The sequence below is a fragment of the Macrobrachium rosenbergii genome, chromosome 55 (assembly GCF_040412425.1).
Source record: "Macrobrachium rosenbergii isolate ZJJX-2024 chromosome 55, ASM4041242v1, whole genome shotgun sequence".
NCBI lineage: Eukaryota > Metazoa > Arthropoda > Malacostraca > Decapoda > Palaemonidae > Macrobrachium > Macrobrachium rosenbergii.
Window position 1 is genome coordinate 53,411,342 of NC_089795.1, and position 18,801 is coordinate 53,430,142.

Below are 18,801 nucleotides of genomic sequence, written 5' to 3' on the forward strand. Positions count from 1 at the left end.
CCTTTTAAATTACGTGAAAAAGACGTGGATCAATTCTGCAATATGGCCTCCTCACACGTGGTGCGTCTTCGGTCGGAGCATCAGAACAAATAATGATGTTGAGGGATGGCATAACAGAATAAACTTAAAGGCAAGGAAAGGAAACTTAAATTTTTATTTACTTTTAAAGCTCCTACATGAGGAGGCAAACATAGTTAATTTACAAAAGGCTGCTGTCAGAAGGGAAGGTTTTGAGAAAGCAGCAACATAAGTATAATAAACATCACGGCTTTGTAAAACTATGGGACGAATATAATAATAATGAAAGATCGGCCAGACAATTACTGAAGGCAGTTTTCCTCATATTGCTGTCTATGTTTTGTAATATGTACATTATTATTTTTAGAAGCTTTTAGCAATGTGCTTTACTTTTTATTATTATATTATTTAATAAAGACGACTCTTTCTATTTTCAAACTGTTTTTACTTACCTCAGAGATTTATTTAGCAATGTGTTTTTTTTTATCATTATATTATTTATAAAGACTACTCTTTCTATTTTCAAACTGTTTTACCTACCTCAGAGATTTATTTACAAAGTTACTTGGAAAGAGATAAACGAGACTTTTCTCAGGTCTGATCTCGAAAGAGAACAAAACATAATAAAAGAAAATAACACACAATATAATGATATAAAATAGCTTTAATAAAGTAAATCTGGATGTGGGCCGAGTTGGTATATAGAGGGCCGAGCTGGTAGTGGGCCGAGATGGCAATGGACCGAGTTGGTAGTCACAATGGGCCGACTTGGCGATGGGACGAGTTGGACTACAACCGGAAGAACAACCCTGGACCATCAGCAAACCTAACCAAACTCATAGGTCCAGTTGTGAAATCCAGTGGTCTATGCAAACCCCTCTCTGCGTGATCCCAATGGATAGCAGTGGGAAGGGTTGAAGTGATTACCTGTTACTGCAGTCATCTGACCATAGAAAAACAGGGAGAACATTCCAAGCTCATTGCCATCTGTAAACCTGCTCTGTAGACCGGGAAGATGAACAGCAAAGAAGTCACACAGAGGATCAACACACTGCTTCTTTCAGAGACAAAGAATTCTACTTGAAGTGAGCTTAAAAGCTTACTGAGATGAGGTGAGATGAGAAGAGAACCTTGAGTCTAAGAGAATAGCACTCAGTGGTAGCCCTGCTTGAGAAATCAACTGCCGATGGAGATCGAAACTCCCCGCCCTACCCCGAAGGGAAAGGTGCACAGAAAAAAGCTTAATAAGCCTTCTAAACTTGCAGCCTTAGTAAGAGTGGAGGTGAGGTTCAGAAGAACGGCATAGATGATGACAATGAAGAAGTGAAGAAGAATGCCTCTACCTCCTTCCACCACTGTCGAAACTCACTTTTTCTTCCGTATTTGAGAATAGCAAAGACTAAACCACAGAAATCAGACGAATAAGGCCACATAACATATTTCCAATACTGTATATAAATACATAAGAAGGCCTTGATAGCAGAAATACATTAAACAAAGTAAATCTCACTGTCACAGAAGTTCCTAGTGGCTAAATCTACCATACCTTGTCAGTAAGTTTGAATATCCATTCCAGCTTGTGTTCGAAAGCTAAATCCTATGGAAGGAACGAAGGTTTATATTTGTGTAGGAACAAATCTCTGTAACAGTAAATTTGCTGTAAATTGTTGTATGACTGTTGAGTCAAGTTTTACTTCTAACCACTTTTGCATTTTGGACTTGAAAATAAATTTTTCTTTTGTTTTAATGTGTGCTTTGAACACATTAAACCCTTACTTCCTACAATTTGGGGGACCACATTGTGAAAGCAGGGTTTTTGGGCGAGGAAAAACACACAATCCAAGGACTTTAATCCCACTGATGGTTCTCATTCAGAGTAAGGTAAGTTTATGGAATGTTTTCAAACCATCATGTGATACGCTAAGGTCTCCGCACCCTGGGTTGGGTTAGGTATCATTGATTCGATCGTTTGCTAACAAAAATGTCAAAAAGGGTCAAAGCTCACATTCAAACAAGAAAACCATATTTTCAAGTTCAATATAAAATGAAGGTTTGAAATAAAATCTTACACAAAAGCCGGCAGACTTTATGAGGAGACTTAGCCTAAGAACATAAGCCAGAAAGAGAAACTTGGATATCAAGTAGCCTAATGGTATTCAGGGAAAACAATAGCCAAAACGACCCGTGCGCAAGCAATCTGCAATGTTGGCCCGTCTAGAAAACACGACAAATTCAACAATAATTTGTATTTTTACGTAAAGTGGCTGGTCTGTGACTTGAGTACCTCCTTACAATCATCGGGTCTAGCCTAAACCTACTTGGGCTACTCTACCAACTTTCCTGGGCATTAAGGTACCTGAGCCTTCTTTGAGGTAACACTAAACAGAGTTAGGCTAGACCTGGTCAATCCTCCTGGGTTAAATTTAGACTTTCGGTCGCAAGGCACTGTGAAGCCTAACCTGTAAGGCCTACCTCTTTCTGCTTGGCGTCTTGTGGATACACATCAGGTGGGCCGATTTTCTGCCGTTTTAAAGGCCGCTTTTCGGCCGACGGCACTGGCATCATTTTGCACTAATTAATGACTTGCAATCCTTTCATTTGGTCAAGTACAGTCGCCTGGTCTCTTCGTGAAGCCGCTTTTGCAGCTAAAGTACACAGACAAAGCGGGACGGTTCGTTCACCACGACTGATGTAACAGTAAACACTGAACGTGAACTGGTGTGGTGGGCGCTTGGGGTTGGCATTTCGGGATGGGGTCGGAGCCGCGGTCGCTTACGCACAATGACTGCCGGAGTTGACAACTTGACAGATGGCGTACATACGAATTTCTATTCAGTAAAAATGCGTTACAGCTGATCTCGTCCTCCTCGATAGTGCTGATCGAGACTGTGTGGAGTAACTGACCATCTTTTACGGTATATATAGAAATAATAATTTCACATACGGGAAAAACAGAAAAATCAATAAAACGGTGTGAACTCCTGAGAGGTCACACTTTTCATTTTCGTGGGAGGTTGGGGATGAAATAGCGTCAGGACCATCCTTGCTTACTACTCAAAAACTCCTCTCGGACTTTACCCTCAGTATGGTCCATCTCGCAAGAACCTTTACTTCTTTCCACGGGCCGCTCTATGAGCAAGACCCCTGCTGCAACAATGCCAGATTAATCTGAAACAATAACAACAACCCATTATTGACCAGTTGGAGTGTTTAGCTTTCATGAATAGAAGAGAAATGGAATGTAGAATTTAGGCCAAAGGCCTAGCGCTGGGATCTATGAGGTCATTCAACGATGAAACGGAACTTGACAGTAAAAAGGTTTGCGATTGTAACAGGAGGAAAACCTGGCAGTTGCAGTATGAATTAATTATTAGAAGAGGGCGGAAAGCTGGAAGAAAGAGAATATGAACGGAGGTACAGACAAGGAATGGAAAGGGTTGCAGCCTAGGGCGAAGGGACGCTGCAAAGAACCTTAAGTGCACCGCATGAAGTGCACTGACGGCACTCCTCCCCCCCCCCCAAAAGGAGAGCTTTCATGAATAACTTATCCTTCCAAGTTGGTGCTGTGAAGGATTTCCTGTGCAACTATTGATTTTTAAGAAAAAATTTGTTCTTTAATTTCTCACTTGAGATTTATTTTGCTATTATAATGTTATTACTACTCGGGGTTACTGTATATTGATATGTCAATTGTCCTGATGTGCATTCGGAGGCTACCATTCATTTTAGGACAATTAATTTAGACTGTACGTAACAATTCAAGGCTTGGCCTAAGCTAATAAAAGTGTACCTCATAATAATCTTAGGCCTATTCTTAGCTGGAACTGGTGCTTGACGTCGACGACGGACAAATCTTCATCTTGAGGTTAATTAAGGTTGAGGAACGGAAAGTCTGACTCCCGCGGTTTCTTTAATGTTTCTTAGTTCTTAACAGTAGGTGGGTACATTGTGAAAGCAACTTATCCCTAGTGGATTCCTTCCATGGCCTAATTTTTCATTCTAGAACTGGTTCCTAAACTTATTCTTAAACTGGTTCCCCTTTTACAAGGGAGAAATATGGATTTCAAATTGAAAACAAGGGGAGCTATATTCCGTGACCCAATTTCACAGAGAAAAATTACCTTACAAACACAGGTTGACCTAAGCACTCCAACCACTGCAGTCAAGGTCTAAGCATCTGCTCTTGGATCTAAGCAATGTCTATATAGCATAAATGGTTCCTGTAAATTACAGGACTTTCTTTGCATGGTCACTAAACACTAACTAAACAGTAATGTACAACCATAAAACACTAACACTCACTATACACTTACACTTACTAAATACTCACACTTACTATACACTCACACTCACTAAATACTCACACTTACTATACACTCATATTCAATAACTCTAAACACTCACTGACTACTCAACACTCACACTCACTAAATACTCACACTTACTATACACTCATATTCAATAACTCTAAACACTCACTGACTACTCAACACTCACTATACACTAAATGCTCACTAAACACTCATTAAACATTCACTAAATAGGCTACTTACTATGCCCTAAACATGCACTAAACATTCACTAAGCACTCACTAGATGCTCACTTAATCTGTAACATTCATTAAACACTAAATGCTCACTAAACATTCATTAAGCACTCACTATACACTAAACACTCACTAAACCCTAAACACTCATTAAACACTAAACCCTAAATGCTCAAACCCCTAAACACTCATTAAACACTAAACAGTCACTGAACATTCATTAATCACCCATTAAACCATTACACACTAAACATTCACTAAACACTAACATTCACTAAACCCTAGACACTCACTAAACACTAACATTCACTAAACCCTAGACACTCACTAAACATTCACTGAATACTTACACACCAAACATTCACTAAACCCTAAACACTCGCTAAACATTTACTCATAAACATTCATTTAATACTTACTAAACATTCACTAAACACTTACTCATTAAAGATTCAGGATAAAAAAATTCACAATCGCACTAAACCCCTATTCAATTTGCCTGGTTACCAGACCTTTCAAGATGGCCGCAAGGCTCTGCTGCGCCGCCCTGGTGGAAGACCACCGAATTACGTAGTACTGCTATACAGATAGCATCTCTAGATATTTAGCTTCTATGGGGTGGAGGTTTGCGCCTCCCTGCGCATATGCATAAGTGCCTGCACTATAGGGACGTGAAATCACTCAAAATTATGTTTTCACACACTACCATGTAATTCATTACATTTAACAAATATGTTGAAATTCTTGAGTGTTTTGAATTTTTTTAAATAACGAACTTGATGATTATCCACAAGCTCTTTTTTAATATGGACCTTGTAGACCAGTTCTGTTTTCTCACTAATTGTATAACTTGTCTCCTTTTCCCCAATAAAACCCGAATGCAGAACTAAATGCCAAAACTAAATGACCAGTATTTTGTTTCTCTTTTAATTAGTGAATTGGTATCTGCCCTCATTATGTGAACTTTTGCAGTGATTTTGATTCATTTGAGTACCAATGAATTTTAATTCACTTTGAGAAATTCATTTACTTCTAATTCAATTACCCATTTTACATGTTTAACCAATAGTTATTAAATTAATTCCACGTTTAAATTCAACATGTGCATTGCAATATCTCTCCATTTTATTTCATTTCTGTGATTCAGTTTCAGTGAATGGCGAATATAATTTGATATTTGTATGGTGTTCATACTCTGAATTTACGCAAGTAACTTATGGAAATATACAGCGTCTTCTAATGTCTGTTAATCAACCCGTGAGTACTTGTCAGATTTTGAGAGAGAAAGAGTTGGCGATTTTTTACCAAGTAACAACATTAAACGTACAATTCACTTAGTCCATACAATAATTTTCTCACAACAGCTACTGTGCATTTCTAGGAATGCAAAGATAAAGCAAATAAGAATGACATTTCAGAACTATAAACATTATTCCGAGCTATATTAGGTAAAGTAAAACTTGACGACAGGAAGCAAAATAAAGCGGGAGATGGTAATATGTATTATAAACTTATTTCTTAGAGCTAAATTAAATGCAGTAAAAAGGGGGAGAGTAATATCTATTATGAACTAAAGAAAATATTTAAAATACTCGCTCTACTCTGTCCAGCTGATAAAAGACACGGGAACCAAACATAACATCGTTCACTCCTCTACAACAAAGCAACGATCATACTAAGTTAACATTTTTATTTTCTTTACAACTTAGCATAGACGAAACCAAAGAACAGCAAAACTTACAGAAAATTTCGCAGAATGTTAAAATCAAATATTTCTGAGCAAAATGTATAAGCCACGTAAATTTGGCCCTTGTTGTTCTTAGTTATCTATGTAATAAGTGCCAAATAAAATGACTCAAGTTTCATATCTAAATAATTAAGAATTGTATACAAAGTGAAGCAAAGCACAAGTACCTTCATGGGCAAGAATTTGGTGCACGAAGAGGGAGCCGTTGCAAGGAAACAGTGTTAGTCTTATTTCTGTTATTCCCATTAGGTAACACTTTACTGTCTGACCAACGCCAGAGAAGTTACACAAACCCCAACTTCATCGTTCTATACTAGTTGGCTGTTGTCACGGTAAAGAATACCCAAATAACCGAAGGTAAGGTGGTAATCATTTTAAAATATAGTTTTCACACCTAAAAATATACGCCCTGTAGGTGACAATTACTTTTAAAGGTAAAGTAAGCTACCGATGTATAGATAACCTTGTTGGCAATACTACAGTATATTCCAGTGCGTAGCCCAATGCACGAACCTTAGGTTTATGGACTAGGCGAAATGCACCAACACTAGTCTGAATGCACCATGCATCATGATGCGAATGTGCCGAGTATCTGGTCCCAATGCACCACTTCCTAAATAAAGTGCATCTTTCCTTTTGGTCCCAGTGCACTAACTTAATTCACATAGCCTAACACCACCTCTTTGGCGAACTATATAGGTATCTATATTCACTTTGCAGGGTTATTTTAAAAAAGAAGCCAAAGGCAGGTCTATGTTGCACAGATCTTGAAAATTTGTAGTTCAAAACAAGCCAAACTCAGGGTCTGTGTGGCACAGGTCTTCAACATTTGTTGTTCAGAACAAGTCAAAGGCAGGCCTATGTGGCACAGACCTTGAAAATTTGTAGTTCAAAACCAGCCATACTCAGGGTCTGCGTGGCACAGGTCTTGAAAATTTGTTGTTCACAACAAGTCAAAGGCAGGCCTATGTGGCACAGATCTTGAAAATTTGTTGTTCACAACAAGTCAAAGGCAGGCCTATGTGGCACAGATCTTGAAAATTTGTAATTCAAAACGATCCAAAGGCAGGTCTATGTGGCACAAGATCTTGAAAATTTGTTGTTCAAAACAAGTCAAAGGCAGAGTATGTGGCACAGATCTTGAAAATTTGTTGTTCAAGATGAGCCAAAGGGAAGATCTCTGTGGCACAGGTCTTCAAAATTTGTTACTCAAATTGAGCCACAGGTAGGGTTCATGTGGCACAGATCTTGAAAAGTTGATGTTCAAAACTAGCTCAAGGCAGGGTTTAAGTTGCATAAGAACTTGAAATTTGTCAAAAATGAGACAGGCAGGGTCTATCTGGCACAGATCTTGAAAATTTGTTGCTCAAAATGAGCCAAGGGGAGTTTATGTGGCACAGATCTTGAAAAGTTTTTTTCAAAACAAGTCAAAGGCAGGGGTTATGTGGCACAGATCTTGAACGTTTGTTGTTCAAAATGAGCTAAAGGCAGGGTTTATGTGACACAGATCTTACAAAATTTTCTTGTTGAAATTGAGACAAAGGTAGGGTCTATGTGGTACAGATCGTAAAATTTTGTTACTCAAAATGAGACAAAGGCAGGGTCTGTGTGGCATAGATCTTGAAAATTTGTTGCTCAAAATGAGCCAAGGCAAGTTTTATGTGTCACAAATCGTCAAAATGTCTTATTCAAAATGAGCCAAAGGCAGAGTTTATGTCACAGATCTTCAAATGTTGTTCAAAATGAACCAAAGGCTATGTGGCACAGACCTTTAAAATTTTTTTTCAAAACAAGCCAAAGGTAGGGTTTATGTGATACAATATCTTGAAAATTTGTTGTCCAAAAGGAGCCAAAGGCAGGATCAATGAAGCACAGATCTTTATTTTATTTATTTATTTTTTTTTTTCAAAACGAGCCAATGGCAGGGTCTGTGTGGCACAGATCAGTAAAAATTTGTTGTTCAAAGCATGTAAAAGCCAGAGTCTATGTTGCACAGATCTTGAAAATTTATTGCTCAAAATGAGACAAAGGCAGGGCCTATGGGGAACAAATCTTTAAAATTTATTGCTCAAAACTAGCCAAAGGTAAGGCCTATGTGGCAAAATCTTGAAAATTTGTTGGTGGAAATGAGCCAGCTGAGCTCTACCCAGAAGTCTGATAATTGAACATCTGTCTTGTTCAATAGATCAGAGGTGTGGTCTCCTTCCTTTGCTCTTTCATGACCAGGAAGAGAGTACCCAGGAGAGCTGAACCACCATTTAGTTCGGAGATTTACTCAGACTCCCTCTGAAAGTAAGTCTTCCATATATAAAGACCACAAGTTTATATTTGTATAGGAACAAATGACAGATTTTAAAAGTAATTTGTACTTTTCCTAATATACAAACCTAAGGTCTTTACACCAAGGGCCCACCGCTTGCCACCCCTCATTCTCTTATCTGGGCCAAACGGTAAACTGTGTAGAATTGAATGCGCACCAACTTGGTGGGCGGTGCTTCTGTCCCTACCGTCGATAGCTGTTACTATAACCACCTTGCAAAAGTTTAATGTCCAGATTTCCAGCTTGCTCAAAGTTAATCCCCATATGTAAAGACCTCAGGTTTGTATGTTAGAAAAAATACAAATTACTTCAAAAATTTGTCATTTCAAGATGAGCCAAAGGTGGGTCTATGTGGCACAGATTTTGAAAATTTGTTGTTCAATAAGAACCAGTGGGTGGGTCTATATGGCAAAGTTCTTGAAAATATGTTGTTCAAAACAAGCCAAAGGCAGGTCTATGCGGCACAGATCTTGAAAATTTGTAGTTCAAAAGAAGCCATAGGCAGGGTCTATGTGGCATAGATCTTGAAAATTTGTAGTTCAAAAGAAGTTTTAGGCAGGGTCAGTGGTACAGATCTTGAAAATTTGTATTTCAAAAGAAGCCATAGGCACAGATCTAGAAAATTTGTAGTTCAAAAGAAGCCATAGGCAGGGTCTATGCGGCACAGATCTTGAAAATTTGTAGTTCAAAAGAAGCCATAGGCAGGGTCTATGTGGCATAGATCTTGAAAATTTGTAGTTCAAAAGAAGCCTTAGGCAGGGTCTGTGTGGCACAGATCTTGAAAATTTGTATTTCAAAAGAAGCCATAGGCACAGATCTAGAAAATTTGTAGTTCAAAAAGAAGCCATAGGCAGGCCGATGCGGTACAGATGAAAATTTGTAGTTCAAAAGAAGCCATAGGCAGGGTCTATGTGGCATAGATCTTGAAAATTTGTAGTTCAAAAGAAGCCTTAGGCAGGGTCTGTGTGGCACAGATCTTGAAAATTTGTATTTCAAAAGAAGCCATAGGCACAGATCTAGAAAATTTGTAGTTCAAAAGAAGCCATAGGCAGGTTCTATGTGGCAGAGACCTTGAAAATTTGTAGTTCAAAAGAAGCCATAGGCAGGGTCTATGTGGCACAGATCTTGAAAATTTGTTGTTCAAAATGAGCCAAAGGCAGGGTTTATGTCGCACTGATCTTGAAAATTTGTAGTTTAAAAAGCCAAAGGCAGGGGTTATGTGGCACATCTTGAAAATTTGTTGTTCAAAATTAGCCAAAGGCAGGTCTATGTGGCATACTGTAGATCTTGAAAATTTGTAGTTCAAAACTAACCAAAGGCAGGGCACTGATCTTGAAAATTTGTTGTTCAAAACAAGCCAAAAGCGGGGTGTATGTAGAATAGATCTTGAAAATTTGTTGTTCAAAACTAGCCAAAGGCAGGGTTTAAGTCGCACAGCTCTTGAAAATTTGTAGTTCAAAACGAGCCAAAGGCAGGGTTTATGTGGCACAGATCTTCAAAATTTGTTCAAAACGAGCCAAAGGCAGGGTTAATGTGGCACAGATCTTCAAAATTTGTTGTTCAAAACGAGCCAAAGTTGGGTTTATGTGGCACAGATCTTGAAAGATTGTTGTTCAAAATGAGCCAAAGGCAGGGTTAAGTGGCACAGAACAAAGAACAAGGACAAAAGCTTGAAAGAGTTTGTGTGTTTGTATGTGATTAGCATGTTGAGGTTGAATTGCTAATGGCTTGTGTGCTTAGAAGCTAAAAGGGTGAAAGTCATTGCAGGGCAAGGGTTCATGTTGTTGCCTGAGAATTAAAAATATAATTCCTAGAGAACAAATAAAACAAGATAATACTGTAAGTTCTTCAACAACAACATGTTTATTAGCATTAGCATTTACAGCAAAGTGAAGCCCTTCGTTGGCTGAGTCGGTTGAGCGTCAGGCTGTCACTCGATGGGCTGGAGTTCAAACTTCAATTCCCCCGGCCGGCTGATGAAGAGTTAGAGAAATTTATTTCTGGTGATAGAAATTCATTTCTCGCTATAATGTGGTTCGGATTCCACAATAAGCTGTAGGTCCCGTTGCTAAGTAACCAGTTGTTTCTTAGCCATGTAAAATAAGTCTAATCCTTCGGGCCAGCCCTAGGAGAGCTGTTAATCAGCTCAGTGGTCTGGTAAAACTAAGGTATACTTAACTTTACAGCAAAGTGAACTTTATAAAGCAATTTGAATGAAATACAGAAGTAAACAAGTATTTTTATTGCAGATATGGCAGAAAACCCACAGCAACAGTTTTCAGAAGAGGGAAAGAGGGAATTCACAGAATTGGATTGGATTACCTTGAAATCGGACATAAACTCTGCAACACTTGAAGAACAAGAAACTCCTGGAGATAAATTTAACAGGAAATTTAAGGAAAATCCATTTGTACCCATTGGTAAGTGTCAGACAATTTACTAGTCTTATACCAGTACTTTTTTGAACTTAATGATGTGATTGAAAATGCTTTGCAACTGTTGTTTTCTGATAAGAGCACTGAATATACTGATATTAGTATTCCTGTGCTCACAGTGTCAGAATAAATTTTAAATATTGATGTGTGTGAGAGAGAGTCAGTTGATCAATAATATTAAGTAATTTAGTCAAGCAATAACCTTCCCCCTGTCCCCCATATTAGTCTTTCCAAAGGGGTGGCCTGAAGAACATTTTCTTAAATGAGTACAAATTAGAGCAAGTCAGACTTGGAGAAAAGAGATTACTACAGAAGGCATGGGGAAACCAAAGGAAATTATGAAGAAGTACAAAGTAGAAAGAGAGAGAGATTTTAGGAACATGAGTGCTGTGAGTTGATTACATGAGTGAATCTTGTAGACAAGGGGTGACTTAAAGTCGGGCATCATAATTTTGCTAATGTTGTCATGTTTAAATTTCATTCTACTATATACATTTTCTTATCTTTTTATTATTTACTTTATATTTTTTATTGGTTTGTTTTTGTTTGATTTTCATTTTCATTTTTATTCATGTTCTTTAATTTTTATTTCTTTTATTTTTATCCATATGAATGTAAAGTTCTGAGGAAAATATTTTTTATATTGTGATGTTTATTACAAAAATGAAGATGCAGGATTTGCAGTGTTTTCATATTATTTCAGGGTGTGGTCTTACAGCTACTGCACTTGTCTATGGTTTGTATTCCTTCAGCAAAGGTAACAGGAGAACTTCACAGGTCATGATGAGATACCGTATCGCAGCTCAAGGTTTTACTATTGCTGCATTGATGTTTGGCATTGTGAAAAGCATGAAGTAAAGGTCTTAGTGTACGATAACCTAATAATAAGTAATGTTCAAGAATGATCTTTGCACTTATGTAAATATTGAAATGCAGTACAGTATTGTGATTCAGCCTTATTCTTTTTATACTACTGTCCACATGATGCTGACTTTTTTTGAATTAATTTTATTGTAATGGTTTCTGTATTGACAATATAAATGCAATAGTTTGTATATAAAACTTAATACAGTCATAAGTAACATACATTAGATATATAATATTTGTATTATACATAAAGCTAATTAAAATTCTGAGGCTTTTGTTTTTCTCTTATATTTTTTTATAATATGAAAAAGATTTGTTAAAAGACCATACCAATCTCATATTACTATTACTGTATTCCCAGTGCAGATTTTTATAGATCAGATGTTTTTCTCACTCTTTTCATTCTATTCTTATATAGATAAACATTTTTGCATGAAGTTTTCTCTCTGGGGTAAGACGTACAAGTTCTCTCCATTCTTCTATACCCTGTGCTTCTTCCTGCAGATCTTTGTTCTGCTCCTTCTATTCTTATTCATTCTCAACATTTGTTCAAACCATCTTAATCTTTGAGACCTAAATCTTTTGTTCCTTCCTCCTTATAGCACATCTCTCCTCCAATTCCTCGTTCATATTACAATATTCTCAGTATACCCAGTGTTCTGTGGTCACACCTTTTCAAAGTCTCCCCATTTTTATTGCGATTTCTCATTTTTCTGCTGCAGTCATTACAGGCCTATGCAAGTCTTTGCTCTTTCTACCAGTTGGCCATTTTTATTTATCTGTAATCTGAGTATCGTTTTCCATTTTATCCATGCTGCAGTTAGTACTCTTTTACTGCTCTCTGAGTTTCTGCTTCATAGACCAGTGGTAAATAAAATTCTCACCTTCTAAGACCTGTCCATCTCTTACACCAGGTTTCTCAACTTACTGCTCTTCTCCATTTATTTCCTGTATATTTTGTATGTCTGAGTACTTCTTGTGACAACATCTGTTTTATTTAGCACACAGCAAAGGGCTTCACCCCAAAACCTTTTCCACAACAGCCACTTAGCCATTTTCTTGAACTTCACCGTCACTCTGTCTACATTAAAGTGGAGTCTGCCCCATGTGAAAATGCTTATTAAGCTTCTTTTTGTGTCCCTTACCGTTTGTGGTAGGCCAGGGAATTTTGATCGCTGTCAGCGATTGATTTTCCAGGCAGGGCTGGCACTTAGGCTCGAGGTTCTCTGTCTCGTCTCTGTAAGCTTTCAAACTTACTTCGAGTTGAATTCCCTTTCCCAGAGAGATTTAGCAAGATGTAAGAAGATAAGGTGAGTTACTGAGCTGGCTGCCAGGAGGATGATTGTGCTCAGTGGAGTCACATGGCTAACTTGGGTGCTGAGTGGTTACATGACTTACTGGCGCCTCTTTGAGATCATAATATTGTTTTTCTTAGTGCTGGATTATGTTTATTTCTTCATAAACTTACATAAAATACAAACTGAACATTGGAAATGGAAACCAAAAGAAAAGGCACAAGAAAATAATACAAACTTTATTTATATTTCATTTAACACCTCCTCATTACTGCCGTAATTCTATCAAATGTTTATAAAAGATTACTGAACTTTTTTTTTTCATTTTTAATTACCTTTACTTTGCAGTGTTTGTTTCCCTTTTAAGTTTAAAATTTTCTATCTAAATAAATTCTGCACTTAAAAAAATGACTAATTATATCCTCTGGAACTTCAGTATTTTTGTACTTGAAAATATCAAGAAGACTGGATACTGCCATGACTCCCCGCTTCAATGTTTCTCAATGGAAAGTATTGAGTAGCTGTTCCATATGTTGCACATCTTTTTGAAATATTACAAAAGGTCTATGTAATATTTTTCTCTTTACATATGAGATCCAATCCTCACTTGTTCCATCCATTATTGAAGTTTGTCAGGCACTTAATATTTCAGATGCCATATGTTTTAGATCCTGATCCCAAGAAGTTAAATGAAATGCTGATGGCTATTTTAACAAAGTATGTCCCTAGAAAGGTCATCACTTTCAAGACAAATAACCAGCCAAGGTTTGATGATACATGTAGACAAGCTTATCATGACAAGCAGACCAAATTCAACACATGAAACAAAATCGTTCAAATGAAAATTACACTATTTTTGTTGAGTCTCACTGTGCTGCGAATAGAACTTACCATACAACTGAGAGACATTACAATAATTTCTTGAAGAGGAAACTTGAAGGTATTACTCAGCCTCATCTGTGGTGGATCAAAGTGGCATCATTGATCTTTGGGTCAGGCTCGCCTTCTATTCCAACACGTGTTTCCCTGATGCTTGTCATCCTGAACCTCTTCTTACAAAATTTGCAGTTTGCTCTAGGAATGTTAAGAAAATTCAGGATAATCTTGATAGCTGGGGTGGAGAAGATCCTGATGGTTTCTTCCCTTTATTTTTTAAAAAGTTTCTAGTGTGTTGTCACCCAAGATCAGTAGATTCTATAGGTTTTTATGTCAATGTAGTATCTTCGGGCATGAGTGCAGGCCTAGTATAATACAGTGCCTGTTCCAAAGAGTGGCATATCTGCAGACTGCAGTAACTACAAGCCAATTTCTATTCTCCCTGTGCTCTCCAAAAATACTGAAAAACCTATTTTTAAGCCACTATGTAAGTATGTGGAATCTAAAGGATTGTTACCTGAAAGTCAATATGCATATAGAAAACACTTAGGTACCTGTGATGCTCTTGTAGACTTGGCATGCCATTTGCAAGAGAACCTTGGTAAAGGTTTTGAGTGCAGAATAATTCAAGTAGATTTTAGTGCTGCTTTCGATTTAGTGAATCACAAGGCATTAATATATAAAGTTAAGAATCTTGGAGTGGGTGGATATGTTTTAGGATTACTTCAAGTTTCCCTTATAGGTAGGCAGCAGCGAGTTACTGTTGATGGGATCTTTAGTGAACCAAGGCCTATTGTGTCTGGAGTTCCACTGGGTAGTGTTCTTGGTCCACTATTATGTTTGGTACATACAAGTGATATGGTTGTTTGCCTGGAAAACAAAATTTTATTCAGTATGCCAATGATGCAACACTTGTGGGTGTAGTAAAGTCTCCACTTACGAGAAATGATGCTGCCCTCAGCCTCAATCAGAACATGGATTCGATCAGTGAGTGGTGTACAGTAGTTGGTTGGGTATGAGGCTGAACTCCAGTAAGACAAAAGCACTATTGATCAGCAGATCTTGTACAGATTTTCCAACCCATCCTCCCCGTCAGGTGGATGGGAGTTTGGTGAAAGAGTTTGAAGCTTTAAGTGTAACTTCTGACTTGCATCTTACTTTTGCAAAACATCTAATGAAATTTTCAGCGAATGCCGCACAAAAGTTAGTTATTGTTTGTAAGGCCTCATATGTTTATAATAGTGATAAAATCAGTACAACCTATTTCAAGCCATTTGTGCTCCCTTTACCAGAGTACTGTTCTCCGGTGTGGATTTCTGCTTCTGCTAGAGATTTATCTCTTTTAGAAAGCGTGGTTTGTGGTAGTAGGTTCCCATTTCCTAATACTGTATATAGCAGCTATGACTTGGAAAATTGATGGATGGTCTCTTGTTTGTCAGTTTTTCAAAAGCTGTATTTAACTGAGATCTTTCACATTCACAATTAATCCATTCCCCCTTTTCATGCTGGTTCATTGAACAGCAGCTCCAATGTGCAGTAAATGTGCCTTGCTGTCAAAATTCTGTTCCAGAGGTCTATTATTCCTCACACCGTTGGACAGTGGAACAGTCTTCCTGAGGATGTCGTGCAATTGGAACTTCAAAAGTTCAAGCAAAAATACAGTGCATTACTGCCCTAATGCTATTCTCCTTGCATTTTAATACATATTTATCTATTATCAATTTATTCTTTTTAACAAGCGAGATCTCTTCTTTCTGTACTTCCCTTTACTTTCTCTTACTTCTGAATGAGCATCATATTCTTTGGAAGCTTGAATTTCAAGTCAGTGACCCCTGTGGCCTTGTTCCATATGAATAGGGTTCAGTAATAGTAATGATGATGATAATATCAACTGAACCTAAAGATGGATACTTATTCCTAAACTTATGCACTATGAATCCTCCCAAATAACTCATTTTCTATCACAGATTCTGGCTTTCCCTCCATTAAATTTCCTGTGACGTCTTCCTCATTCTCAGTCTCATCGGTTACAGGTAGGAGACGTTTCATGAGAATGCAGAAATACACAAGTTGGAATCTAAATCCTTACCTACAGTATATGAGCACTTAGATGGATCACTTACATTCCTTAAGCTTTCTGTTGTGACTCATGGGTTAGCTTCATCATTGGTATAAACATAAGACCTTAACTGACCACACTGTTATCTCTACCCACTATGAATAACCGCAATTTGTACTTAAATTCTGAAGGTGATGGAAAATCATGGCAACGACCTATTTGATGTATGAAAGAAAAGAGATGATCGACTTTGTCTTGAAATAATCGTCTTGCCAACAAGTACAGTACTGTATTATGCTATGGCCAGAGTGGATGCTTACAACTCCAAATCACAAACAAACTCCATCATCATAATTGATAAATTGGGTGAAGAGGAGCGCTGGTATTACCCGCTGTGGCTTGTGACAGAATTCTCTTTGACATCTTCTTTTCCCCCATAAAGTAGATTTCCACTGCTAATAAAAATTCATGTGACCAGCAAATTGTTCACAATTTAGCAGTATGATAACTAGGTAGTTTGGTCACTTAAAACACCGTGATTAAGGGAATTAGTATTTAGCATAACACAAAAAGAAAAATAAAATTAACCATACAAACAACAATGAATCTTTTCTTCAGATTAACAAAAAAGGTTGCACAATTGGTCAAAGGGGCTGTACCCATTGATGGCAAAAGGGCTGTGCCACTGTGTGTCTAAGGGGCTGTACTCCTGAACTGCAAAGGGGCTGTGCCATTCAGTGCTAAAGGGGCTTTGCCATTAGGTGTTAAATAGGCTTTGCTATTGGGTGTCAAAATAGCTGTGCCATTAGGTGTACTAGGGCCTGTATCATTTTGTATAAAAGGGGCTGCACCATTGATCAAGGAGTCTGTGCCACTGGGTGTTGAAAAGTCTCTCCCACTGGATGACATATGGGCTGAACCACTGGATGATAAAAGGATTTTGATTTTTGGTGTCAAAGGGACTGTGCCTTTAGGTGACAAAGGAGCTGCACCATTGATCAAAGGGGCAGTGCCACTGGGAGTCAAAGAGGTTGCATCATTGGATGTTGAAGGGCCTGTGCTATTGGATGGGAGTGCCAAAGGGTGCTTACCATTGGTCAAAGAGGCTATGTCATTGTGTATCAAAAGGGGATGCCATTGGCTGTTAAAGGCTCTGACTAGGATGTCAAGGGGGCTTTGCTATTGGATGGAGAAGGAGCTGTGTCACTGGGTATTAAAGGGCTGTGCCACTGGATGTCGAAGGGGCGATGCCTTTGGATGACAAGGAGCAGTGACATTAGTCATAAAAAAAGCTATCATTTAGTATCAAATAAGCTTTGCCATTGGGTGTCAAAGGGCTGTGCTGTTGGACATCAAATGAGCTGTGCCATCAAACTGCAAAAGGTGCCACTGGATGTCAGACTGGCTGTGCTATTGGTTGTCAAATGGGTTTTGCTATTTGGTGTCAGAAGGACTGTGCCACTGAGTGTATAAGAGACTGCACCAAAGGGTGTCAAATTGCCTGTGCCATTGGGTGTCAAAGGTGCTGTGCCACTGGATGGCAAAAGGGTCATTCCATTAAGTGTTAAAGGGGCTCTGCCCTTGGCTGGCAGAGGTGCTGTGCCTAGGATGTTAAATATGCTGTGCCACTGGATGACAGAAGGGCTTTGCCATTGTGTGGAGAAGGTAATGTGTCAGTGAACAGCAAAGTCACTGTGCCCTTGGGTATCAAAGGTGCTGTACCATTGTCTGGCAAAGTGTCTGTTGCTTTGGTTATCCATCGGATGTAAAAGGTGCATTGCCACTGTAATTTTTTTTTGCAAATTGGTTTTGCCACTGGGTGTCGAAGGTGATATATCATTGGATGGCAAACTGGTTTTGCCATATGGTGTCAAAGTTGTACTATTGGGTGTCAGAGGTATTGTGCCACTGGATGGCAAAATGGCTTTGCCAAAGTGTCAAAGGTTCTTTGCCATTGATTGGAAAAAGGGCTGTGCCATACAAGGGAAAGGTGTTGTATCATTGTTTGGCACAGTTGCTGTGCCATTTGATGGTAAATGGGCTGTGTAACTGAATGGCAAAGGAGCTGTCAGTAAAAATAAGATGTACTTTTAATTCTCTGAGAGGAATCAGCTCATCGTTTGTTTCTGTCACAGCTGGCAAATGAGATATACTAGCTGATTTATTCATCAGATCTGAAGTAATATAACCTATGTTACTAATATGAAGCCCAGGGCAAGACTGAAAGAAGAGACGCCCGTGCAGGTGTCTGGCATGCATGGCGCTCATTGACAGATTGGGTAAAAATCGCCTTCAGGATAATTACATTCGAAGAAAGAATCTCCTATTAGAATTGATCCAGAAATATGAGACAAGTCGTTGCAAGAACACAGATGAGGTAAATGTTTGTTCAAATGCATTATTTGTAGATCCTGCCCTCTAGAATCCAAGAACTCAAGTTAAGCAGTACGCAGTAGCCTACAACAACCGAACATGGTGAAGGTCTTTCTGTGCTGCATTTAATGTCAAATTTCACCACCGTTCTGTAATAGATATGATTAAGATGTACAGAATAAGAGAAGAAAAATCACTATCTTATACGTGACGAAAAGGAGAAATCAGACAAGAGAATTCAACACAAAAAACGGAACGTACCTA

The 18,801-nt window shown here is 38.2% G+C and overlaps 1 protein-coding gene and 1 pseudogene across 1 annotated transcript; one reads left to right on the plus strand and one right to left on the minus strand.

The window, feature by feature from the left end:
• Positions 1 to 2,717, minus strand: part of LOC136835260 (mediator of RNA polymerase II transcription subunit 12-like protein) — a 195,010-nt pseudogene extending 192,293 nt beyond the window's left edge.
• Positions 2,718 to 6,477: 3,760 nt separating this feature from the next.
• LOC136835261 (HIG1 domain family member 2A, mitochondrial-like) lies at positions 6,478 to 12,199 on the plus strand. Its single transcript, XM_067098542.1, has 3 exons — positions 6,478 to 6,669; positions 10,882 to 11,052; positions 11,771 to 12,199. Exons 2-3 carry the CDS (start codon positions 10,884 to 10,886, stop codon positions 11,923 to 11,925), a joined length of 324 nt encoding a protein of 107 aa, XP_066954643.1. The 5' UTR covers positions 6,478 to 6,669; positions 10,882 to 10,883; the 3' UTR covers positions 11,926 to 12,199.
• Positions 12,200 to 18,801: the final 6,602 nt, after the last annotated feature.

Excerpts from the sequence above, each read along its gene's own strand:
- LOC136835261 (XM_067098542.1), top strand. The coding sequence starts at position 10,884 with ATGGCAGAAAACCCACAGCAACAGTTTTCAGAAGAGGGAAAGAGGGAA. Across the intron at positions 11,053-11,770 it reads AAATCCATTTGTACCCATTG|GGTGTGGTCTTACAGCTACT; the intron begins GTAAGTGTCAGA and ends ATATTATTTCAG.